Source organism: Dendrobates tinctorius, unplaced genomic scaffold, assembly GCF_039654945.1.
Source record: "Dendrobates tinctorius isolate UK_male_01 unplaced genomic scaffold, ASM3965494v1 ptg000151l, whole genome shotgun sequence".
In the NCBI taxonomy this organism is placed as follows: Eukaryota; Metazoa; Chordata; class Amphibia; order Anura; family Dendrobatidae; genus Dendrobates; species Dendrobates tinctorius.
This window is the reverse complement of record NW_027361818.1, coordinates 31,962,029-31,988,766: the sequence shown is the minus strand read 5'-3', so window position 1 is coordinate 31,988,766 and position 26,738 is coordinate 31,962,029. Positions and strand designations below refer to the sequence as shown.

The 26,738-nt window shown below is 47.8% G+C and overlaps 1 protein-coding gene across 2 annotated transcripts; it reads left to right on the top strand.

The window, feature by feature from the left end:
• The first annotated feature begins 261 nt into the window (after positions 1 to 261).
• On the top strand, positions 262 to 25,975 carry LOC141050286 (chloride channel protein ClC-Kb-like). Of its 2 annotated transcripts, none has more exons than XM_073547183.1 (22): positions 262 to 568; positions 8,688 to 8,816; positions 9,400 to 9,528; positions 11,562 to 11,701; positions 11,787 to 11,864; positions 12,089 to 12,167; positions 12,316 to 12,441; positions 12,526 to 12,610; positions 13,660 to 13,761; positions 14,287 to 14,374; positions 14,451 to 14,633; positions 19,218 to 19,287; positions 19,976 to 20,086; positions 20,189 to 20,402; positions 20,495 to 20,628; positions 21,362 to 21,498; positions 21,696 to 21,735; positions 22,136 to 22,203; positions 24,419 to 24,481; positions 24,837 to 24,941; positions 25,032 to 25,118; positions 25,435 to 25,975. In XM_073547183.1, exons 1-22 carry the CDS (start codon positions 343 to 345, stop codon positions 25,603 to 25,605), a joined length of 2,565 nt encoding a protein of 854 aa, XP_073403284.1. In that variant the 5' UTR covers positions 262 to 342; the 3' UTR covers positions 25,606 to 25,975. The 2 variants fall into 2 exon arrangements, with proteins under 2 accessions (XP_073403284.1, XP_073403283.1); XM_073547182.1 differs by having other exon boundaries at positions 265 to 568; positions 22,133 to 22,203.
• The last annotated feature ends 763 nt before the right edge of the window (positions 25,976 to 26,738 follow it).

The window sequence follows — 26,738 nt, the reverse complement described above, 5'->3', positions numbered from 1 at the left end:
ACATACACTCACATACACAGATACACGCTGACATACACTCACATACACACACAGATACACGCTGACATGCACTCACATACACACACAGATACCATGCTGACATACACTCATACATAGTAATGGATGTGACAGACATGACGCAATGTTACACCTTCTCTTGACACCGTGCGTGAGGGGTCCGGTGGTCTCAGCACCTGTGGCCCTTATCTCCGCAGCGCAGGGACATGCAGAGGACATCACAGACATGCCCTGTTGTGTGTTGATACAAGGTGTCTGGTTCCCTGCTCGGTGGGCAGGACGGCAGGTGTGGCCTCCCTCAGGTATATACACAGGTGTGTGAGGATGAGGCTCAGACCAGACGCCATGGCTCAGGTGAAGGACCAGGAGCACAGTGACCGGGAGGAGAAGCTGGTGACACTGGAGCTTCCCGAGACCAAGGGACGGAGAGCGGACAGTAAAGCGGAGAGCGAGATGACGGAGAGTGAGGCGTACTCCTACATGCCGAAGGAGAAGGGCAACCAGAGCGCCCTCATCATCATCGCCACGAGAGTCCGCACGTGTATGAGACGTGAGTCACAGCCATTAATGGGGTCTGTCATTGTAGTGTCCACATGGGGGTCCGTCATTGTAATATCCACATGGGGGTCCGTCATTGTAATGTCCACATGGGGGTCCGTCACTGTAATATCCACATGGGGGTCCGTCACTGTAATGTCTACATGGGGGGTCTGTCATTATAATATCCACACGGGGGTCCGTCATAATATCCACATGGGGGTCCGGCATTACAATATCCATATGGGGGTCCATCATTATAATATCCACATGGGGGGTCCATCACTGTAATATCCACATGGGGGTCCGTCATTGTAATATCCACATGGGGGGTCCGTCACTGTAATATCCATATGGGAGTCCGTCATTGTAATGTCCACATGGGGGTCCGTCATTACAATATCCATATGGGGGGTCCGTCATTATAATATCCACATGGGGGGTCCATCACTGTAATATCCACATGGGGGTCTGTCATTGTAAAATCCACATGGGGGGTCCGTCACTGTAATATCCATATGGGAGTCCGTCACTGTAATGTCCACATGGGGGTCCGTCATTGTAATATCCACATGGGAGTCCGTCATTGTAATGTCCACATGGGGGTCCGTCATTGTAATGTCCACATGGGGGTCCGTCACTGTAATGTCCACATGGGGGTCCGTCACTGTAATATCCACAGTGGGGGTCCATCATTGTAATGTCCACATGGGGGTCCGTCACTGTAATATCCACAATGGGGGTCCATCATTGTAATATCCACAATGGGGGTCCATCATTGTAATATCCACAATGGGGGTCCATCACTGTAATGTCCACATGGGGGTCCATCACTGTAATATCCACAATGGGGGTCCATCACTGTAATGTCCACATGGGGGTCCATCACTGTAATATCCACAATGGGGGTCCGTCACTGTAATGTCCACATGGGGGTCCGTCATTGTAATATCCACATGGGGGTCCGTCATTGTAATATCCACATGGGGGTCCGTCATTGTAATGTCCACATGGGGTCCATCATTGTAATGTCCACATGGGGGTCCTGTCATTATAATATCCACACGGGGGTCCGTCATAATATCCACATGGGGGGTCCGTCACTGTAATGTCCACATGGGGGTCCATCACTGTAATATCCACAATGGGGGTCCGTCATTGTAATATCCACATGGGGGTCCGTCATTGTAATGTCCACATGGGGGTCCGTCATTGTAATGTCCACATGGGGTCCATCATTGTAATGTCCACATGGGGGTCCGTCACTGTAATATCCACATGGGGGTCCTGTCATAATATCCACATGGGGGTCCGTCATTACAATATCCACATGGGGGTCCGTCATTACAATATCCATATGGGGGGTCCGTCATTATAATATCCACATGGGGGGTCCATCACTGTAATATCCACATGGGGGGTCCGTCACTGTAATATCCATATGGGAGTCCGTCATTGTAATGTCCACATGGGGGTCCATCATTGTAATGTCCACATGGGGGTCCATCATTGTAATGTCCACATGGGGGTCCGTCATTGTAATATCCACATGGGAGTCCGTCATTGTAATGTCCACATGGGGGTCCGTCATTGTAATGTCCACATGGGGGTCCGTCACTGTAATGTCCACATGGGGGTCCGTCACTGTAATATCCACAGTGGGGGTCCATCATTGTAATGTCCACATGGGGGTCCGTCACTGTAATATCCACAATGGGGGTCCATCATTGTAATATCCACAATGGGGGTCCATCATTGTAATATCCACAATGGGGGTCCATCACTGTAATGTCCACATGGGGGTCCATCACTGTAATATCCACAATGGGGGTCCATCACTGTAATGTCCACATGGGGGTCCATCACTGTAATATCCACAATGGGGGTCCGTCACTGTAATGTCCACATGGGGGTCCGTCATTGTAATATCCACATGGGGGTCCGTCATTGTAATATCCACATGGGGGTCCGTCATTGTAATGTCCACATGGGGTCCATCATTGTAATGTCCACATGGGGGTCCTGTCATTATAATATCCACACGGGGGTCCGTCATAATATCCACATGGGGGGTCCGTCACTGTAATGTCCACATGGGGGTCCATCACTGTAATATCCACAATGGGGGTCCGTCATTGTAATATCCACATGGGGGTCCGTCATTGTAATGTCCACATGGGGGTCCGTCATTGTAATGTCCACATGGGGTCCATCATTGTAATGTCCACATGGGGGTCCGTCACTGTAATATCCACATGGGGGTCCTGTCATAATATCCACATGGGGGTCCGTCATTACAATATCCACATGGGGGTCCGTCATTACAATATCCATATGGGGGGTCCGTCATTATAATATCCACATGGGGGGTCCATCACTGTAATATCCACATGGGGGGTCCGTCACTGTAATATCCATATGGGAGTCCGTCATTGTAATGTCCACATGGGGGTCCATCATTGTAATGTCCACATGGGGGTCCATCATTGTAATGTCCACATGGGGGTCCGTCATTGTAATATCCACATGGGGGTCCATCATTGTAATGTCCACATGGGGTCCATCATTGTAATGTCCACATGGGGTCCATCATTGTAATGTCCACATGGGGGTCCGTCACTGTAATATCCACATGGGGGTCCTGTCATAATATCCACATGGGGGTCCGTCATTACAATATCCATATGGGGGGTCCGTCATTATAATATCCACATGGGGGGTCCATCACTGTAATATCCACATGGGGGTCTGTCATTGTAAAATCCACATGGGGGTCCGTCACTGTAATATCCACATGGGGGGTCCGTCACTGTAATATCCATATGGGAGTCCGTCATTGTAATGTCCACATGGGGGTCCATCATTGTAATGTCCACATGGGGGTCCATCATTGTAATGTCCACATGGGGGTCCATCATTGTAATGTCCACATGGGGGTCCGTCATTGTAATATCCACATGGGGGTCCATCATTGTAATGTCCACATGGGGGTCCATCATTGTAATGTCCACATGGGGTCCATCATTGTAATGTCCACATGGGGGTCCATCATTGTAATGTCCACATGGGGGTCCGTCACTGTAATATCCACATGGGGGTCCTGTCATAATATCCACATGGGGGTCCGTCATTACAATATCCACATGGGGGGTCCGTCATTATAATATCCACATGGGGGGTCCATCACTGTAATATCCACATGGGGGTCCGTCACTGTAATATCCACATGGGGGGTCCGTCACTGTAATATCCACATGGGGGGTCCGTCACTGTAATATCCATATGGGAGTCCGTCATTGTAATGTCCACATGGGGGTCCATCATTGTAATGTCCACATGGGGGTCCATCATTGTAATGTCCACATGGGGGTCCATCATTGTAATGTCCACATGGGGGTCCATCATTGTAATGTCCACATGGGGGTCCGTCATTGTAATATCCACATGGGGGTCCGTCATTGTAATGTCCACAATGGTTTCCATCATTGTAATATCAGTACAACACAGTTTGTTGTGTCTGTGATCACACAGCAATGAATCATATCACCAATCACAGCCGAGACGACTGCTCCGCAGATCCACTGCTCTTAAGGGGGCTTTACATATAGCGATATCGCTAGCAATATCGCTAAAGCGTCACCGATTTTGTGACGCAGCCGCGATATCACTAGCGATCTCGCTACCTGTGACACTCACCTCCGACCGGCTCCCCCGTTGGCTATCGCTGATCGCGCGAGATCGGCCTGGTCTATTTCTCGTCGTCGGCATCCTGCTGGGCTTGCTGCTGACGCCGACGAGCAAGCCATGGACGTGGGCGGAAGACGTCACCCTCGCTGCGTCTGAAAGGTAAGAGCGACTGCCGACTGCTGCTGCATCGCTGGTGAGATCTGCCTGTGTGGCAGCTCAATAGCGATCATTTAGCGATGCACCAGCGATCCTGACCGGGTCGTATCGTGGTCAGGATTGCTGGTGCATCGCTAAATGTAACGGGGCCTTTACAGTAAAGAACCAGCTCCACAGGTGACGACTCACAATAAACAATCAGCTCCTGAAATCATTATTTCACAGAGTCACTGCCGTTTTCCTGCCGTTCTTCCATTTTCTTGCCGTCCTATCCTCCTGCCGTCCTTCTATCCTCCTGCCGTCCTTCTATCCTCCTGCCGTCCTTCTATCCTCCTGCCGTCCTTCTATCCTCCTGCCGTCCTTCTATCCTCCTGCCGTCCTTCTATCCTCCTGCCGTCCTTCTATCCTCCTGCCGTCCTTCCATCCTCCTGCCGTCCTTCCATCCTCCTGCCGTCCTTCCATCCTCCTGCCGTCCTTCCATCCTCCTGCCGTCCTTCTATCCTCCTGCCGTCCTTCTATCCTCCTGCCGTCCTTCTATCCTCCTGCCGTCCTTCTATCCTCTATCCTTCTGCCGTCCTTCTATCCTCTTGCCATCCTTCCATCCTCCTGCCGTCCTTCTATCCTCCTGCCGTCCTTCTATCCTCCTGCTGTTCTTCCATTCTCCTGCCGTCCTTCCATCCTCCTGCCGTCCTTCTATCCTCCTGCTGTTCTTCCATTCTCCTGTCGTCCTTCCATCCTCCTGCCGTCCTGCTATCCTCATGCTGTTCTTCAATTCTCCTGCCGTCCTTCCATCCTCCTGCCGTCCTTCTATCTTCCTGCCGTTCTTCCATTTTCTTGCCATTCTTCCATCCTTCTGCCGTCCTTCTATCCTCCTGCTGTTCTTCCATCCTTCTGCCGTCCTATTATCCTCCTGCCGTCCTTCCATCCTTCTGCCGTCCTTCTATCCTTCTGCCGTCCTTCTATCCTTCTGCCGTCCTTCTATCCTTCTGCCGTCCTTCCATCCTTCTGCCGTCCTTCCATCCTCCTGCCGTCCTTCTATCCTTCTGCCATCCTTCCATCCTCCTTCCGTCCTTCTATCCTCCTGCCGTTCTTCCATTTTCTTGCCATTCTTCCATCCTCCTGCCGTCCTTCTATCCTTCTGCCGTCCTTCTATCCTTCTGCCGTTCTTCCATCCTTCTGCCGTCCTTCCATCCTCCTGCCGTCCTTCCATCCTCCTGCCGTCCTTCCATCCTCCTGCCATCCTTCTGTCCTTCTGCCGTCCTTCTATCCTTCTGCCGTCCTTCTATCCTTCTGCCGTCCTTCTATCCTCCTGCCGTCCTTCTATCCTTCTGCCGTCCTTCTATCCTTCCGCCGTCCTTCTATCCTTCTGCCGTCCTTCCATCCTCCTGCCGTTCTTCTATCATTCTGCCATCCTTCCATCCTCCTGCCGTCCTTCTATCCTCCTGCTGTTCTTCCATTCTCCTGCCATCCTTCCATCCTCCTGCCGTCCTTCTATCCTCCTGCAGTTCTTCCATCCTCCTGCCGTCCTTCTATCCTCCTGCCGTCCTTCTATCCTCCTGCCGTCCTTCTATCCTCCTGCCGTCCTTCTATCCTCCTGCCGTCCTTCTATCCTCCTGCCGTCCTTCCATCCTCCTGCTGTTCTTCTATCCTTCTGCCATCCTTCCATCCTCCTGCCATCCTTCCATCCTCCTGCCGTCCTTCCATCCTCCTGCCGTCCTTCCATCCTCCTGCCATCCTTCCATCCTCCTGCCGTCCTTCTATCTTCCTGCCGTTCTTCCATTTTCTTGCTATTCTTCCATCCTCCTGCCGTCCTTCTATCCTCCTGCCGTCCTTCTATCCTCCTGCCGTCCTTCTATCCTCCTGCCGTCCTTCCATCCTCCTGCCGTCCTTCCATCCTCCTGCCGTCCTTCCATCCTCCTGCCGTCCTTCCATCCTCCTGCCGTCCTTCCATCCTCCTGCTGTTCTTCTATCCTTCTGCCATCCTTCCATCCTCCTGCCGTCCTTCTATCCTTCTGCCGTCCTTCCATCCTCCTGCCATCCTTCCATCCTCCTGCCGTCCTTCCATCCTCCTGCCATCCTTCCATCCTCCTGCCGTCCTTCCATCCTCCTGCCGTCCTTCCATCCTCCTGCTGTTCTTCTATCCTTCTGCCATCCTTCCATCCTTCTGCCGTCCTTCTATCCTTCTGCCGTCCTTCCATCCTCCTGCCATCCTTCCATCCTCCTGCCGTCCTTCTATCCTCCTGCTGTTCTTCCATCCTCCTGCCGTCCTTCTGTCTTCCTGCCATTCTTCTGTCCTCAGGTAGAGAGTATTGGTCTGCACTCGAGGATAGTTGGAGGTGCTGCTTTGTGAGATGGTGTACTAATAAAGCCAAGAAAAAGTAACACTGTCCTCTCAATGGTGAAAGTTGCAATATATTGTACAACACACTCATTATGCTTTCCTTTTCTCATTATTTAACGACATTATGACAAAGACCTAGGACAGGTAGGAAGGTCATTTTTGTCGCTTTCTTGTCCTGACACTCCTTTTCTGGTCACACTCCATTTGTGTTCTTGCACAATAACAATAAAAACATTGCAACTTTCACCATTGAGAATATGGTGGATTCTTTTTTTTTCCTGTCATCCTACCTTCAATTTATTTCATTTATTTATAGAATCCCTATCAGTATGGGAGGAAACCGGAGCACCCGGAGGAAACCCACGCAAACCCTTGGAGAACATACAAACATCCACGGCGCTTTACATACATAATCATCACTGTCCCTATTGGGACTCACAATTTAGATTCCTTATCAGTATGTCTTTGGAATGTGGGACGAAACCCACACACAAACACGGGGAGAACATACAAACTCCTTGCAGATGCTGTCCTTGCATTTGAACCCAGGACCCCAGCGCTGCAAGACTGCAGTGCTAACCACTAAGCCACCATGCTGCCTTTCTCCTGCCTCCTTTCTGCCCTCCTCCTGATGCTCTCTTGTCTTTCTCCTGCTGCCATTCTCTTGCCTTTCTCCTGCCGCCCTTCTGCCATTCTCCTGCTTTACTCCTGTCACTCTTCTGCCATTCTGCTGCCTTTCTCCTGTTCTGCTTTTGTCCTGGCTCCCTTTTTCCTTCCTCTTGCTGTCCTCCGGCATTTTGCCTGCCTTTCTCCTACTGTTCTCCTGCCTTTCACCTGCTTTCCTCCTGCTGTCCTTCTCCCTTACTTCCTCCTGCTGCTCTACTGACTTTCTCCTGCCTCCTTTCTGCCTTTCTCCTACTGTTCTGCTTTTCTCCTGCCTCCCTCCTGCTGTTCTCTTGCCTTTCATTTGCCTCCCTTCTGCCTTTCTTCTGCTGCCTTCCGCCTACCTTTGTCCTGCTTTTCTTCTGCTTTTCTCCTGTCTCCCTTCTGCCACCCTTACTTTCTCCTGCTGTTCTCCTGCATTTCTACAAACTACTCTCTTCTAACTTCCTACCTGGCTTTCGATAATCAGGCCACGCTGCTAAAGTGCCCTAGCTAAAGAAGCCACCTCTACACCCTAACACAGTTGAACATCGGTGTCACACTCACAGTTCTGTAGACCTTAGGAGAAAATCTAGTAGTTGCTGCTTGCTTCTGATGTAGTGGAGCCGAGTTTATTGTGTTGAGCTCTTCCCAGGTTAACGGATCCGTCTTCTTACAGGTCCGGGCAAGTCTCATTCCCACTTTCAATGTTGAGGGATTACTGGTACCACAGCATTGTTTCCTCTCTCTCAGATTGCAAATGGAAAGCAACCTCAGCCGTGTGATGCAAATCTTTCCTTCTGACATGGTCCTGTTGATCAATCCTGCAGTAACCAGCAATATCTTCTCCCTTGAAGCCGTTTGTTCATTTTCCAGTCTCTCATTGTTAATACACACTTATTGTCCTGCCTCTCTCTCACAGGCACGAGGCTCCCTCTCCACCTCATGAAAAGACACTTCCAGTTTCTTGTTCAAACCAACACACAGCAAGCTGCAGGGGAGAAAGGACTAGTCCAAGTGCACACAAATCAGAGGGGAGCTTTGTCTCTCAAAGTCACAGTGTAATTCAGTTCTTGGTAGGGGTTGGTCCCCTACACCTTCTTCCAGCCTGCTTGTTGCCTGCCTTCCTTCTGCCTAGCTCCTGCCTTTCTTCTATGTGGGTCTGGTGTATGTCACTTTGTGGTTTGTACATAATCAGGATCATGTTTAGCTCTTCTGCCATTATTCTGCAGACACTTTGTATTATTATAACAGATTAGTGACCATTATTCTGTCGTCCAATCATCCAATGACTTTTGCATTTTAGCTGTGGGTAAGGTCCTGCGGAGGGCGCTGCAGCAATTTGGAGAAGATTGGATTTTTCTGTTTTTACTGGGGATCAGTATGGCAGCAATCAGCTTTGGACTGGATGTGATTACTGCCAAATTACAACGAGGTGGGTAACACTGCACCTGGTGTTCACAGCCACAAATATGACCATAACATGACCCGACTACCATACAAGAGCACTACTGACTCTCATCTGGACTGGTTATCAGTCAAGACCGCTCACCAATAGTCATACAGTGCACGGCACTCTGCAGTCTTGTGTCTCCTGCCCCTCATTGTATGCTCTGTGCCCGATAAATGCTTTGCCCACCATGCTATAGAGACCCCCATGGCAATGAGATGCATGCTGAAGCAAGCCCCCATACTGGTCCTGAAGGGCTGTGTTCTATGTCCATCCATTAGATTAATGTGTGCTGATTGGTTGGGGGTCTCCAGTGCCCCCATCAATAGAGGTCATAGGAAATGAGGGTCCAACTCTCTTAGCTTGGAGACAAAGCAATAAAAGAATTACCTGGTGGCCGCTTATTGCCTTGATGAAAGTGTTTATGGAGAGGCCGGTTTATGGCCGGCGTTCTGAAGTGGCGCTAGATATACGGACCTTCTACCAGATATTTATATATAGGTCACATGACTAACGAGAGAGATATTACAGCCCGCTGGATCTAACATGGACCCTTATATCTCCGCAGTCAACCTGTGGGTGTATGATGCCCTCGACCAGTACAGATATTTACAGTACTTCTCCTGGGTGCTGTACCACACTCTCCTCATGGCTGTATCTGCCGGGGCTGCCAAATATATTGCTCCACAAGCTGCTGGTAAGTGACAAAATCTAAGAAAACATGAAGCCATAACTCCCAGATGCAGTGGATCACTCCTGAATTTGGAGAGGTAACCTACTGTCCTGGGAGGTCGGGGGGTATGTCTTGCTTTCAACTGTATCTGTACCGGGCAGGATGGTGGAGCAGGGAGCTGACAATTCTCTGCTCCACCATATAGAGACTGCAGGACCTGCTGGGCCCTCCAGGTCCTGCTGGGCCCTCCAGGTCATGTGACATTCTCAGGTAACGTGACTGGGCAGCAAAGAGCAGCTCCTTTACTGAGGAACAAGAAAATGGGATGCTTGTGTGAAGGCCACAATGGGGGACGCTGTGGGGGCATCGAACTGTGTGTGGGGGCATTATGATTTGTGGGGGTATCATACTGTGTTTTGAAAGTCTGTGGGCTGTAAGGCATTATACTGTGGGGGCATAGTACTGCGTGTAGCAGGTGTTATGGAGACTGTGTGATGGACCATTCGATAGGCATCATACTGTGTGGGGGGTATTATACTTTGTGGGGGTATCATACTGTGTTTTGGAAGTCTTCTGTGGCCTGTGAGACATTATAGTGTGTGGGGGCATAGTACTGCGTATAGCAGGTGTTATAGAGACTGTGTGGGGGACCTTGATAGGCTTCGTACTATGTGGGGGGGCATTATACTTTGTGGGGGTACAATACTGTGATTTGGAAGTCTGTGGGCTGTGAGGCATTATAGTGAGTGGGGGCATAGTACTGTGTGCAGCAGGTGTTATGGAGACTGTGTGAGGGACCTCGATAGGCATCGTACTGTCTGTGTTGTGGGGCATTATACTTTGTGGGGTATAATACTGTGATTTGGAAGTCTTCTGTGGGCTGTGAGGCATTATAGTGAGTGGGGGGCATAGTACTGCGTGTAGCAGGTGTTATGGAGACTGTGTGGGGGACCTCAATAGGCATCGTACTATGTGGGGGGGTATTATACTTTGTGGGGGTATCATACTGTGTTTTGGAAGTCTTCTGTGGCCTGTGAGACATTATAGTGTGTGGGGGCATAGTACTGCATATAGCAGGTGTTATAGAGACTGTGTGGGGGACCTCGATAGGCATCGTACTATGTCGGGGGGCATTATACTTTGTGGGGGTACAATACTGTGTTTTGGAAGTCTGTGGGCTGTGAGACATTATAGTGTGTGGGGGCATAGTACTGTGTGCAGCAGGTGTTATGGAGACTGTGTGAGGGACCTCGATAGGCATCGTACTGTCTGTGTTGGGGGGCATTATGCTTTGTGGGGTATAATACTGTGATTTGGAAGTCTTCTGTGGGCTGTGAGGCATTATAGTGAGTGGGGGGCATAGTACTGCGTGTAGCAGGTGTTATGGAGACGGTGTGGGGGACCTCGATAGGCATCGTACTATGTGGGGGGGTATTATACTTTGTGGGGTATAATACTGTGTTTTGGAAGTCTTCTGTGGGCTGTGAGGCATTATAGTGTGTGGGGGCATAGTACTGCGTGTAGCAGGTGTTATGGAGACTGTGTGGGGGACCTCGATAGGCATCGTACTATGTGGGGGGGCATTATACTTTGTGGGGGTACAATACTGTGTTTTGGAAGTCTTCTGTGGGCTGTGAGGCATTATAGTGTGTGGGGGCATAGTACTGCGTGTAGCAGGTGTTATGGAGACTGTGTGGGGGACCTCGATAGGCATCGTACTATGTGGGGGGGCATTATACTTTGTGGGGGTACAATACTGTGTTTTGGAAGTCTTCTGTGGGCTGTGAGGCATTATAGTGAGTGGGGGCATAGTACTGTGTGCAGCAGGTGTTATGGAGACTGTGTGAGGGACCTCGATAGGCTTCGTACTATCTGTGTTGGGCACGGTGGGGTCATGATGGCAATTTTGTATCATGTCGGACATTTAAGCGCTTCCGGTGCTGCAGTACTTGTGCCACTCTCTAACTTTCAGGGTGGGGAAGTGTGATATAACGCCTCCCCATGTTGGGTCACACGGTGGCAGCCTTACAATTAAACTCTGCCGTCTTGTTTTGCAGGATCTGGAATCCCGGAAATTAAGGTCACCTTGCGTGGAGTTGTCCTCGCAGAATTCTTTACTTTTCGAACATTTATTGCCAAGTTGATTGGAGCCACGTGTACACTGGCTGCCGGCAGCACCATATTTCTAGGCAAAGTGGTATGTGCAGCAATAAATGCTGAAGCTGGGCAGGGATGGTGGAGACGTGCAGACATGAGAGCACTCTGTGTCCATCTCTCTGCAGGGACCCTTCGTGCATATGGCCACTATACTCGCCACCCTTCTAGGAAGACTGATGGTCAAACTTGTCGGAGCCAAAGAGGTGAGGAGTCTGGCGTGATGACGTCACATAGTGTGTGGTGGTGGCGTATTACAGCCGGGGGTACGGAGTCAGAACAGACATGACCTCTTCATTTCTGCAATCGATGTTCTCAAACTCTTCAGCACGGAAAGTCTCCATGCTCACGATGATGGGGCTGACATGGATCATCTCCTGGTACTTTCTGGGTTCATGGACTCTTATAATCTGATTCATTTTTGCTTCAGAACCCAAGTCGGAAATACGAGCTGCTTATTGCCGGGGCTGCAGTGGGGGTCGCGTGCTGCTTCGTGGCTCCTGTAGGAGGTCGGTGGCCATAATAACAATGTTGTCTGATGTATCATGTCTATGACTTGTTGGTGGGGTCCAGACGCCGCTCCGCCCCTGTCTGTATGAGCAGGTTGAATATAGACCTGATGATCTGTACACGGTCATGTTACCATCTCTTCCCCAGGGGTGCTCTTCAGCATAGAGGCAACAGCGACACATTTTGCAGTGCGCAATTATTGGCGTGGCTTTTTTGCAACAACCTGTTCGGCTCTGATGTTCCGGCTCTTGGCAGTGACTAATAGTGAGAAGGGTGAGTTCTGCAGATCGGAGTATTGGGGGTCTACCAGATAAAAAGAGGTGATAATTACATTCATCTTTCCCACCTCTTCTGTAGAGACGGTCGCCATCCTCTTTAGCTTCAATTGGCGGGTTGAGTTTCCCTTCGATCTCCCAGAGTATTTGTCTTATGCCATCTTGGGGTGAGTATATGTAGGGGCACATCCACTGTTGGGGTCTGGGAAGGACACGTTCTCCTCTGTGACGCAGGGTGGTGGATTTGGTGGACATGTCATCCTCCTGATCATCATTACAGCAATGTGGAGCTTTAGTGTAGCGTGGATGGCCGCCGAATCCAGCTGTCTGTAAAACGGCACTGAATAATTATTATTTCTATAGCACCATTGGTTCCATGGTGCTGTACATGAGAAGGGGTTACATACAAATTACAGATATCACTTACAGTAAACAATCACAGACTGATACAGAGGAGAGAGGACCCTGCCATTGCGGGCTTACATTCTACAGGATGGTGGGGAAGGAGACAGTAGGTTGGGGGGTTGCAGCAGTTCCGGTGATGGTGAGGTAGTAGCTCCAGTAGTGGTAAGGAGGCAGCGGGGTCATTGCAGGCTTTCTTGAAGAGATGGGTTTTCAGGTTCCATCTGAAGGATCCGAATTTGGTTGATAGTCGGGCATGTTGGGGCAAAGTATTCCAGAGGATGGGGAATATTCGGGAGAAGTCTTGGAGGCGGCTGGGTGAGGAGCGAATAAGTGTGGAGGAGAGAAGGAGGTATTGGGAGGATCGGAGATTATGTGAGGGAAGATATGGGGAGATTAGTTCAGAGATATAGGGAGGAGACAGGTTATAGATGGCCTTGTAGGTCAGTATTAGTAATCTGAACTGGATACGCTGAGGTAATGGGAGCCAGTGAAGAGATTTGCGGAGGAGTAGCGAGTTAAAGATGGACTGGAGAGGTGCGAGGGTGTTAGCAGGGAGGCCACAGAAAAGGATGTTGCAGTAGTCGAGGCGGGAGATGATGAGGGCATGTACAAGCATTTTAGTAGATAGAATAATGTCTAATTGCGAAAAATGACAAAAAGGGACCCGAAATCCCCAGTTACCGAGTCACCAGGGACCGGGCAGCCTGAAAAGTACTACAAATCTCAGCCACATTGCCATCTCTCTGTGCCGTGTGATCGTCCTATGCTCTACTCTGAACAGTACCCTCACTTTGTGATGCGTTTCTCGCAGGGTGGTCTGCGGTTGTGTCTGCTGCGTTTACCTGTATATCCACCGCGTCACGCTGGTTTTCATCAATACTAATGAACGGATAGGAAAGTTCCTGAGGAACAAGTAAGTGTCGCTCTATCCAACTTCCCGGCTCCATACAACAAATCAGCTGCAGGAGATGAAGAACTTGGGCTGCCAAGTCATTTGTCCATCCAACAGCCATCTATGCTACATGGGGGGCTTTAGTGTGCTGGTAGGATCAAAACATGGTCATAACTGGGTTGTTTGGATGCTGTCACCAGGTCACACACCTGAATGGGGGCAGATTCCAGAATGGGTCCACGTCAGGTTCAGGCCGTACGAGGATTTGAGAGCTGACAATTTCACTTCATTGGGAAAGTCTTGGATTTTTTGAGTAGTTTGTCCAACAGATGTGGAAGAAGGTTTTCTGCAGTTGGTACATTGTGGGCCTCAATCTATATCTTTAGTCATGACCATGAGGCATCTTCAGATGTTGCACATTCAAAGCTCTAACATGTGCTGGGTCTTCCAGATGGTCGAGAAGAAGAAATAGAACTTCTCTGGCCTTCATCTTCCTCCACCACTATCAGACTGGAGTAATGTAATCCTCCTCCCTTTGTGTTGCAGTAAGATCGTCTATGCCGTGTTTGTTGCTCTGGTGTTGGCCAGCATCACCTTCCCGCATGGATTTGGCCAGTACATGGGTGGGACACGGGTGAGTGTAAGGGGTGACTATACATAACATGTGAGCTATCCGCAGCCACCTGCTAAATGATGCCTCCTCTACACAGCTGACCATGAAAGAACATCTGGAGACCTTCTTCAACAATATCACCTGGGGCGTGGAGGAAAAGTCCCTGCTGCTGAATGAGTCCCGCCAGCCTCCCAACCCCACCTATGATGACAGCTGGCTACAGTGGACGCACCCGAAGCTGTCCTCTATAGAGATGCTTGCCATCTTCACTGTTCTTAAAGTAAGTAGAGCTTGGCTGATAAATGTCCGTCCTGCTCAGAGTTCTGCAGATCTTATACTATGTGTCTGTGAGTCCAGACGATAACCAGCAATGATCTGCACGGCTCTGTGTGCTGGTCATTGCTGATCGTACGACTACATCCAAACTATGGGACGTCATTGGGCCGATCCCAAGCAGTGGGTATTCTGTATATACTGTGTTATATGTGTGATATATCGGGGTATTCTGTATATACTGTATTATGTGTGTGATATATCGGGGCATTCTGTATATATATTATGTGTGTGATATATGGGGGTATTCTGTATATATTATGTGTGTGATATATCGGGTTATTCTGTATATATTATGCGTGTGATATATCGGAGTATTCTGTATATATATTGTGCGTGATATCGGGGTATTCTGTATATATATTATGCGTGTGATATATCGGGGTATTCTGTATATATATTATGCGTGTGATATATCGGGGTATTCTGTATATACTGTATTATGTGTGTGATATATCGGAGTATTTTGTATATATATTATGTGTGTGATATATCGGAGTATTCTGTATATATTGTGTGTGTGATATATCGGGGTATTCTGTATATATATTATGCGTGTGATATCGGGGTATTCTGTATATATTGTGTGTGCGATATATATGGTGGTATTCTGTATATATATTATGCGTGTGATATATCGGAGTATTCTGTATATATATTATGTGTGCGATATATTGGGGTATTCTGTATATACTGTATTATGTGTGTGATATATCGGGGTATTCTGTATATATATTATGTGTGTGATATAGCAGGGTATTCTGAATATATATTATGTGTGATATATCGGGGTATTCTGTATATATATTATGTGTGTGATATATCGGGGTATTCTGTACATATTATGCGTGATATATCGGGGGTATTCTGTATATATATTATGTGTGTGCTATATCGGGGTATTCTGTACATATTATGCGTGTGATATATGGGGGGTATTCTGTATATATATTATGTGTGTGATATATCGGGGTATTCGGTACAGATATTATGTGTGTGATATATCGGGGTATTCTGTATATATATTATGTGTGTGATATATTGGGGTATTCTGTATATATATTATGCGTGTGATATATCGGGGTATTCTGTATATATATTATGCGTGTGATATATCGGGGTATTCTGTATATATATTATGCGTGTGATATATCGGGGTATTCTGTATATATATTATGCGTGTGATATATCGGGGTATTCTGTATATATTATGTGTGTGATATATCGGGGTATTCTGTACATATTATGCGTGTGATATATCGGAGTATTCTGTATATATATTGTGTGTGATATATCTGGGTATTCTGTACATATTATGCGTGTGATATATCGGGGGTATTCTGTATATATATTATGCGTGTGATATATCGGGGTATTCTGTATATATATTATGCGTGTGATATCGGGGGGTATTCTGTATATATATTGTGTGTGATATATCGGGGTATTCTGTACATATTATGCGTGTGATATATCGGGGTATTCTGTATATATATTATGTGTGTGATATATTGGGGTATTCTGTATATATATTATGCGTGTGATATATCGGAGTATTCTGTATATATATTATGTGTGTGATATATCAGGGTGTTCTGTATATATTATGTGTGTGATATATCGGGGTATTCTGTACATATATTATGTGTGTGATATATCGGGGTATTCTGTATATATATATTATGTGTGTGATATATCGGGGTATTCTGTACATATATTATGCGTGTGATATATCGGGGTATTCTGTATATATATATTATGCGTGTGATATATCGGGGTATTCTGTATATATATTATGCGTGTGATATATCGGGGTATTCTGTATATATATTATGCGTGTGATATATCGGGGTATTCTGTATATATTATGCGTGTGATATATCGGGGTATTCTGTACATATTATGCGTGTGATATATCGGGGGTATTCTGTATATATATTATGCGTGTGATATATCGGGGTATTCTGTATATATATATTATGTGTGTGATATATCGGGGTATTCTGTACATATTATGCGTGTGATATATGGGGGTATTCTGTATATATATTATGTGTGTGATATATCGGGGTATTCTGTATATATATATTATGTGTGCGATATATTGGGGTATTCTGTATATATATTATGCGTGTGATGTATCGGGGTATTCTGTATATATTATGTGTGTGATATATCGGGGTATTCTGTACATATTATGCGTGTGATATATCGAGGGTATTCTGTATATATATTGTGTGTGATATATCGGGGTATTCAGTACATATATTATGTGTGTGATATATCGGGGTATTCTGCATATATATTATGTTTGTGATATATCGGGGTTTTCTGTATATATATTATGCGTGTGATATAACGGGGTATTCTGTATATATGTTATGCGTGTGATATATCGGGGTATTCTGTATATATATTATGCGTGTGATATATCGGGGTATTCTGTATATATTATGTGTGATATATCGGGGTATTCTGTATATATTATGCGTGTGATATATCGGGGTATTCTGTACATATATTGTGTGTGTGATATGTCGGGGTATTCTGTATATATATATATATTGTGTGTGTGATATATCGGGGTATTCTGTATATATATTATGCGTGTGATATATGGGGGTATTCTGTATATATATTATGCGTGTGATATATCGGGGTATTCTGTATATATTATGTGTGTGATATATCGGGGTATTCTGTACATATTATGCGTGTGATATATCGGGAGTATTCTGTATATATGTTATGTGTGTGATATATCGGGGTATTCTGTATATATGTTATGTGTGTGATATATCGGGGGTATTCTGTATATATATTATGTGTATGATATATCGGGGGTATTCTGTATATATATTATGTGTGTGATATATCGGGGGTATTCTGTATATATATTGTGTGTGTGATATATCGGGGTATTCTGTATATATATTGTGTGTGTGATATATCGGGGTATTCTGTATATATATTATGTGTGTGATATATTGGGGTATTCTGTATATATATTATGTGTGTGATATATCGGGGTATTCTGTATATATATTATGTGTGTGATATATCGGGGTATTCTGTACATATATTATGCGTGTGATATATCGGGGGTATTCTGTATATATATTATGTGTGTGATATATTGGGGTATTCTGTATATATATTATGTGTGTGATATATTGGGGTATTCTGTATATATATTATGTGTGTGATATATGGGGGTATTCTGTATATATTATGTGTGTGATATATCGGGGTATTCTGTATATATTATGTGTGTGATATATGGAGGTATTCTGTATATATTATGTGTGTGATATATGGAGGTATTCTGTATATATTATGTGTGTGATATATGGGGGTATTCTGTATATATATTGTGTGTGTGATATATCGGGGTATTCTGTATATATTATGCGTGTGATATATCGGAGTATTCTGTATATATATTATGTGTCTGTGATATATCGGGGTATTCTGTATATATATTATGCGTGTGATATATCGGGGTATTCTGTATATATTATGCGTGTGATATATCGGGTATTCTGTATATATATTATGCGTGTGATATATCGGGTATTCTGTATATATATTATGCGTGTGATATATCGGGTATTCTGTATATATATTATGTGTCTGTGATATATCGGGGTATTCTGTATATATATTATGCGTGTGATATATCGGGGGTATTCTGTATATATATTGTGCGTGTGATATATCGGGGTATTCTGTATATATATTGTGCGTGTGATATATCGGGGTATTCTGTATATATATTGTGCGTGTGATATATCGGGGGTATTCTGTATATATATTATGCGTGTGATATATCGGGGGTATTCTGTATATATATTATGCGTGTGATATATCGGGGGTATTCTGTATATATATTATGCGTGTGATATATCAGGGGTATTCTGTATATATTATGCGTGTGATATATCGGGGTATTCTGTATATATATTGTGCGTGTGATATATCGGTGTATTCTGTATATATATTATGTGTGTGATATATCGGGGTATTCTGTATATATATTATGTGTGTGATATATCGGGGTATTCTGTATATATATTGTGTGTGTGATATATCGGTGTATTCTGTATATATATTATGTGTGTGATATATCGGGGTATTCTGTATATATATTGTGTGTGTGATATATCGGGGTATTCTGTATATATATTGTGTGTGTGATATATCGGGGTATTCTGTATATATATTATGTGTGTGATATATCGGGGTATTCTGTATATATATTGTGTGTGTGATATATCGGGGTATTCTGTATATATATTATGTGTGTGATATATCGGGGTATTCTGTATATATATTATGTGTGTGATATATCGGGGTATTCTGTATATATATATATTGTGTGTGTGATATATCGGGGTATTCTGTATATACTGTATATTATGTGTGTGATATATTGTGGTATTCTGTACATATTATGCGTGCGATATTTGTGGGTATTGTACAGTATTTGTGTTATATGATGATTACAGCTTTTCTTATTGCGTCTCTTTAGTTTTTTCTGCTCCTGTTTGCAAACACCATGATCATCCCAGCTGGATATTTCCTTCCCGTGTTTGTATACGGTGAGTTATGTCATGGCCTTGCTGAGTATATATTGAGGGGGTTCAACTGACTTTAAACCTGTGCCCATTGATATTTCATCAGTCGGGGTCCTTGACCTCTGCTAATCATTGGCATGCCTATGGGGAACCATCGTCATTGATTACCCCCGTCCAGCAGCCGTCCTTTATGGCAGGCTGTGATGATCGACTCTCCTGGTATGTAAAGTGCTAATCTAAGAGCAGTCTCATGGATGGTGGTCCACAAATGGGATGGGATACGAGCATTGTCTAGTTCCTCTGAAGAAGCTCCAAAGTGCATCATTCATGCTCAGATGCACATGGTCCTGCGCTGCAATGACCATCCCTATTGATGGTGCACGGACAAGTCATCACCATTAGACGGATAACTCATTGTACCCTTCACATCCTTCAGCAGATAGACACCCCAGCATCACGGGTGGTCCATGAACCCCATGGTGATAAGATGGTATATACAGACTCCTCCAGTGGAGAGCAGTCCCATGTAATCCACGGCTCACAGCTAATAATCCAGAGGTTTATGCAGATTATCTACTGGAGCATCTCCTGACCACATTCTCCATTTTCCTTGTGTCCTTTACCGTCCACATAGTCAGCAGGGGTATGTCTACATCGTACCCTGAGTCGACCACCAGGTGCGCATTCATCAGCTTCTCTTTTGTTCCTACAGGAGCCGGACTCGGTCGTCTGTATGGAGAAATAATCGCTAAAATCTTTCCCGATGGGATTATCTCGGAGGGCATCCCTATTAAGATCACTCCGGCTGGATACGCGCTCGCAGGTGCCAGGATTACTCAGACTCGCGTGACCCCTCTGATGGTGACGTGATGACTGATAACATGGTGGTCCACGTCTTCTCATCTGGTTCCTCTCACTCTTGCAGGGGCCGCAGCATTTTCTGGGGCTGTCACACACACCCTCTCTACAGCGCTCGTGGTATTTGAATTGACGGGGCAGATGTCGCATATTCTCCCCGTTCTGATTGCCGTCCTTATAGCGAACGCCATCAGTCAAAGCTGTCAGGATTCATTCTTTGACATTATAATCATCGTCAAAAAACTTCCGTACCTCCCAAAGCTGGTATTTGGGAAGAATTGGTAAGATGGCGGGGAGATCAGATGCTGGACTGGACGGTGGGAGGACGGGAATCCAGGATGGGTCTCACCGTAATGCTTTCTTTACTTACCAGTGCCCACGATATATGTGCAGAGGATTTCATGGTGACCGACCTGCGGTATCTCGTGAAGGGCTTCAAATACAAAGACGTCCGGAACCTCCTTAAGTGCTCGGATCTTAGGCAGTTTCCCATTGTCGATGCTGAAGGTTCGTCTTCTCTTCATCTTGGGAATGTGCAGTATTCCGTGCCCTTCAGTAATGGTTGTTGGGATTGGTCGTGATAAATCCTGACTGCCTGATTTGTTAAGAACAAGAGGGGAGGACTGTCTTCTTCTGCCCGCCACCTCTGTGATGGGGCCACCCATGACGTGTAGTGTTGAGGCCGGATATTTGCACAGGACACTTGTGGAGGATCTCTGCAGAGGTGTCGTAGAGTACAGGAAGATCCCTTAGAGATAGGCAGTGGTTCGATGGGACATGGGGGCATCTTCTTATCTCATGAGGTAAAGGCTTCTTGTGGTCATTATATGATGTGAAGGCTGTAAAGCTAAGCCTCCTCACATGTGGTGTTGCCACCTCTGTGATGGGGCCGCCCATGAAGTGTAGTGTTGAGGCCGGATATTTGCACTGGACACTTGTGGAGGATCTCTGCAGAGGTGTCGTAGAGTACAGGAAGATCCCTTAGCGATAGGCAGTGGTTCGATGGGACATGGGGGCATCTTCTTATCTCATGAGGTAAAGGCTTCTTGTGGTCATTATATGATGTGAAGGCTGTAAAGCTAAGCCTCCTCACATGTAGTGGTGCCATCTTTGCCCAGCCTCGCCCCATCTCATATCTACCCATCTCTTATCTCTGCCGATCACTGACTTGTTCCCACCCTCTGACCTCGTCTAGGTGACATCCGGACACTTTGTAACATGAGTCTCTTGCTTTCTCCAGATTCTAGGATCCTTCTTGGCTCCATCAGTCGTAAAACTCTCAGCAAACTGCTGTCTGACCAGCTGAGCACCGAGCGGAGGATGCAGTATATGATGAACCAGCCCGGGAGTAACATGAAACATAACGGGACGATGACAGTAAGAGCGCAGCCTGGTACCGTGGGAGTGGGGCGGGGGTGATATAGGGGGTCACAATCCATAGAAGACAGCGGGAATCAAAAATGACCACCGGGGAGGAGAGAAAGTCTTAAGAAAAGAAAGCAAAGCGCTTTTCAGTGTAATCATAGGTGGAGGTGCCCGCTAACCGGCGTGTCGTCACTTTTTCTGTATTTCAGTCCCTGGGTGATTGCTCCAGACCAACGCTGCCCAGAACTGGTGAGTGCTGCCCAAGCGTCTTGTTCACTGGTGTGTGCCCCATTATCTCGTCACGCTTTAGAGCCAAATCCCCGCCTCATTCTCCACCTATGTCTGATAGACGTGGTCCCATCTGTCTGAAGCGTGACCCTGTTGGGTGCCTCCAGGAGGAGTGCGGTTCTAACCATCAATGAGCGGCTCTCTCCATAATGAGGTTTCCAAAGTTGTGAAGAAGGCGCACTTGTCAGTTTGTGCTGCCATTTCTTCATTCCTAGCAGCATGTGGTGGGTGCCCATCAAATATGAGGGTCTCAGCCATGGGTACTATGCCTGTGGGAAGCCCCTAGATGGCCCACACTGCTAAGATAAAGTGATAAGTCTGGCAGACCTGAGCCGTCATCTGTATTCCCTCATCTCAGCAGAGGAGCCGGAGAGCGGAGACACCACCACCTACAGCACCCAGGAGACCATTACCTATGAGAGTGAAGAGGTGAGAACGCATCCACCGGCCCTGGCTGTGGTGTACGGGGCCCTCTGTGTCCCTTCTGACTCCCCCATACACATGCAAGCTCGGCCTGGTAGTCAGACACTCCCCCATACACGTGCACACCCGGCCTGGTAGTCAGACACTCCCCCATACACGTGCACACCCGGCCTGGTAGTCAGACACTCCCCCATACACATGCAAGCTCGGCCTGGTAGTCAGACACTCCCCCATACACGTGCACACCCGGCCTGGTAGTCAGACACTCCCCATACACGTGCACACCCGGCCTGGTAGTCAGACACTCCCCATACACGTGCACACTCGGCCTGGTAGTCAGGCACTCCTCATACACATGCACGCTTGGCCTGGTAGTCAGACACTCCCCATACACGTGCACACCCGGCCTGGTAGTCAGACACTCCCCATACACGTGCACACCCGGCCTGGTAGTCAGACACTCCCCATACACGTGCACACCCGGCCTGGTAGTCAGACACTCCCCATACACGTGCACACTCGGCCTGGTAGTCAGGCACTCCTCATACACATGCACGCTTGGCCTGGTAGTCAGACACTCCCCATACACGTGCACACCCGGCCTGGTAGTCAGACACTCCCCATACACGTGCACACCCGGCCTGGTAGTCAGACACTCCCCATACACGTGCACACCCGGCCTGGTAGTCAGACACTCCCCATACACGTGCACACCCGGCCTGGTAGTCAGGCACTCCTCATACACATGCACGCTTGGCCTGGTAGTCAGACACTCCCCATACACGTGCACACCCGGCCTGGTAGTCAGACACTCCCCATACACGTGCACACCCGGCCTGGTAGTCAGACACTCCCCATACACGTGCACACTCGGCCTGGTAGTCAGGCACTCCTCATACACATGCACGCTTGGCCTGGTAGTCAGACACTCCTCATACACATGCACGCTTGGCCTGGTAGTCAGACACTCCCCATACACGTGCACACCCGGCCTTGTAGTCAGACACTCCCCCATACACGTGCACACCCGGCCTGGTAGTCAGACACTCCCCCATACACGTGCACACCCGGCCTGGTAGTCAGACACTCCCCATACACGTGCACACCCGGCCTGGTAGTCAGACACTCCCCCATACACGTGCACACCCGGCCTGGTAGTCAGACACTCCCCCATACACGTGCACACCCGGCCTGGTAGTCAGACACTCCCCATACACGTGCACACCCGGCCTGGTAGTCAGACACTCCCCCATACACGTGCACACCCGGCCTGGTAGTCAGACACTCCCCATACACGTGCACACCCGGCCTGGTAGTCAGACACTCCCCATACACGTGCACACCCGGCCTGGTAGTCAGACACTCCCCATACACGTGCACACCCGGCCTGGTAGTCAGACACTCCCCCATACACGTGCACACCCGGCCTGGTAGTCAGACACTCCCCATACACGTGCACACCCGGCCTGGTAGTCAGACACTCCCCATACACGTGCACACCCGGCCTGGTAGTCAGACACTCCCCATACACGTGCACACCCGGCCTGGTAGTCAGACACTCCCCATACACATGCACGCTTGGCCTGGTAGTCAGACACTCCCCCATACACGTGCACGCTTGGCCTGGTAGTCAGACACTCCCCCATACACGTGCACGCTTGGCCTGGTAGTCAGACACTCCCCATACACGTGCACACTCGGCCTGGTAGTCAGACACTCCCCATACACGTGCACACCCGGCCTGGTAGTCAGACACTCCCCATACACGTGCACACCCGGCCTGGTAGTCAGACACTCCCCATACACGTGCACGCTTGGCCTGGTAGTCAGACACTCCCCATACACGTGCACACCCGGCCTGGTAGTCAGACACTCCCCATACACGTGCACACCCGGCCTGGTAGTCAGACACTCCCCCATACAAGTGCACACCCGGCCTGGTAGTCAGACACTCCCCCATACAAGTGCACACCCGGCCTGGTAGTCAGACACTCCCCATACACGTGCACGCTTGGCCTGGTAGTCAGACACTCCCCCATACACAAGCATGCTCATCCTGGTACAGTCAGGCACTCCCTCATACGCAAGGAGTGAAGAGCCGTGTGTCCAGGTTGTCAGGAGTGATTGTGTATGAAATACTAAACGTGTATCTGTTGCTCGGAGAGACGATGAGCGCGATCACTGCGGTAAAGTGCTCACACTCAGTAACTCTCATTCACAGACACAAAGACCGGTGGGCCGCAAGAGGCGCTCAAGCAAATTCCGAAACCAGTACCTGAGAATGGTGGGTATAGTAGTCCGGGTCAGTCAGGATCATGGTGAATGGTGTATGTGATGGGTGGGAAACATGCAGAATACACTGTTGGATATGGGGAAAGATCACAGGTGGATGACATCACAGGTGGATGACATCACAGGTGGATGACATCACAGATGGAGGATAACAGGTGGGAGCCATCATAGGTGGAGGTGGGTCACAGCTGTAAGGACATAATAGGTGGAGGTGTGTCATAGTGACCGTTGACTGTCTATATGTGCAGGCACCCTGATATTCATGACCTTCAGATATATGGTTGTCTTCATGTCGTCGGTGTTTCCCGCAATGTTTCCGGCTCTTAGCGGCACCTTGTTTTTCACAGGTGGAGGAGTGGGAGTGCCGCCAGCTCAATGAGGCTGTGCCCATCGAGGACATGATTATTGACCCCGCGCCATACAGACTGATGGAGAAACAGACGCTCTATCAGGTGAGGTCACAGGAAACGCTGTTGTCCCGCGGCCCTGAGAGCGTCGTCTCTCCTTGCTTGTGTCACGCTCTTTTTCTCATTTCTCCTCAGTGCTACGACCTCTTCAATCTTCTGGGCCTGCGCCTGGGCTATGTGACCAGGACTGGCCGGCTGGTCGGGGTGGTGTCTCTGAGTGAGGTAATTATGGTCCTGACCGCTACAACGTGTGAGTCTGACGTCGGTCAGGTCTGGAGCCGACCGTTGACCAGTCTGCATTGTCATGTGGTGAAGCTTGCTCTACCATAGAGATCTGGGGCGGTGGAGAGGCTCCTCGCACCACGTCTGGCCAATATTCGGCTACTTCTGTGCTGTAACGACTGGTAGATGTCCAATTGCCCTGGTGGGGTTTATGGTTGGTGATGTGTGTTGTCGAGAAGCCCCAGGGTTGGGTCTTCACCATGATGATCTCTGACCACCCACATACAGTAACCATGGCCTCTCTACATCTCCACAGCTGAAGGACGCCGTCCACGGCACCGTGAAGGGTACGTTCACCTCCAGGATAGCTCCCAAAGCTGAGGAGAATGTCCAAGAAAGCTACACCCTGCAGCCGCTGATCATTCACCCCCCCGACTGTCAAGCTCAAGATTTAGAGGAACCGTCCACCAAAACCTCAAGCAGATGACACTGTCAGCGGAGATGACTCATGAACGCTGCCACTCTGGATGGCACCGATAACAGGGACATATTATTATCAGTAAGCGGCAGACGGAGGACCGGTCCAAAACTGGCAACAAAACCGGCCCGAAATACAAGGGGCTTCCAGGACACAAACACAACCCCAGCTGCCACAGCGAGGACCGTGTAGGGCTGCGACTACTGCCCTGCTGGGAGTTGTAGTGTCTCTACAAGTTACAGACTTCTGCTATAAACAATGATGGCCCCGAAGCTGCAAACATGGACCGGCCCTCACAGCACGTCTGAGGGGCCAACAAGTCACCACCAGGAACAAAAACACATTTCATATATTTTATAATAAAATCTATTCAGTAAAACTGATAGTGGAATTAACATGCGACAGGTGTGAACAGTGTCCGATAACACAGCTACAGGCACACTAATCACTGCCACCCCCAGAGTCTCCCCTCACCCCACCATCAGTACAACACCGTATGAAACTAGGGAGCATTATTCAATACAGCAGAATAGTGAGTGCAGCTCTGGAGTATAATACAGGAGGTAACTCAGGATCAGTAATGTAATGTATGTACACAGTGACTGCACCAGCAGAATAGTGAGTGCAGCTCTGGGATATAATACAGGATGTAACTCAGGATCAGTAATGTAATGTATGTACACAGTGACTGCAACAGCAGAATAGTGAGTGCAGCTCTGGGGTATAATACAGGAGGCAACTCAGGATCAGTAATGTAATGTATGTACACAGTGACTGCACCAGCAGAATAGTGAGTGCAGCTCTGGGATATAATACAGGATGTAACTCAGGATCAGTAATGTAATGTATGTACACAGTGACTGCACCAGCAGAATAGTGAGTGCAGCTCTGGGATATAATACAGGAGGCAACTCAGGATCAGTAATGTAATGTATGCACACAGTGACTGCAACAGCAGAATAGTGAGTGCAGCTCTGGGGTATAATACAGGATGTAACTCAGGATCAGTAATGTATGTACACAGTGACTGCACCAGCAGAATAGTGAGTGCAGCTCTGGGATATAATACAGGAGGCAACTCAGGATCAGTAATGTAATGTATGTACACAGTGACTGCACCAGCAGAATAGTGAGTGCAGCTC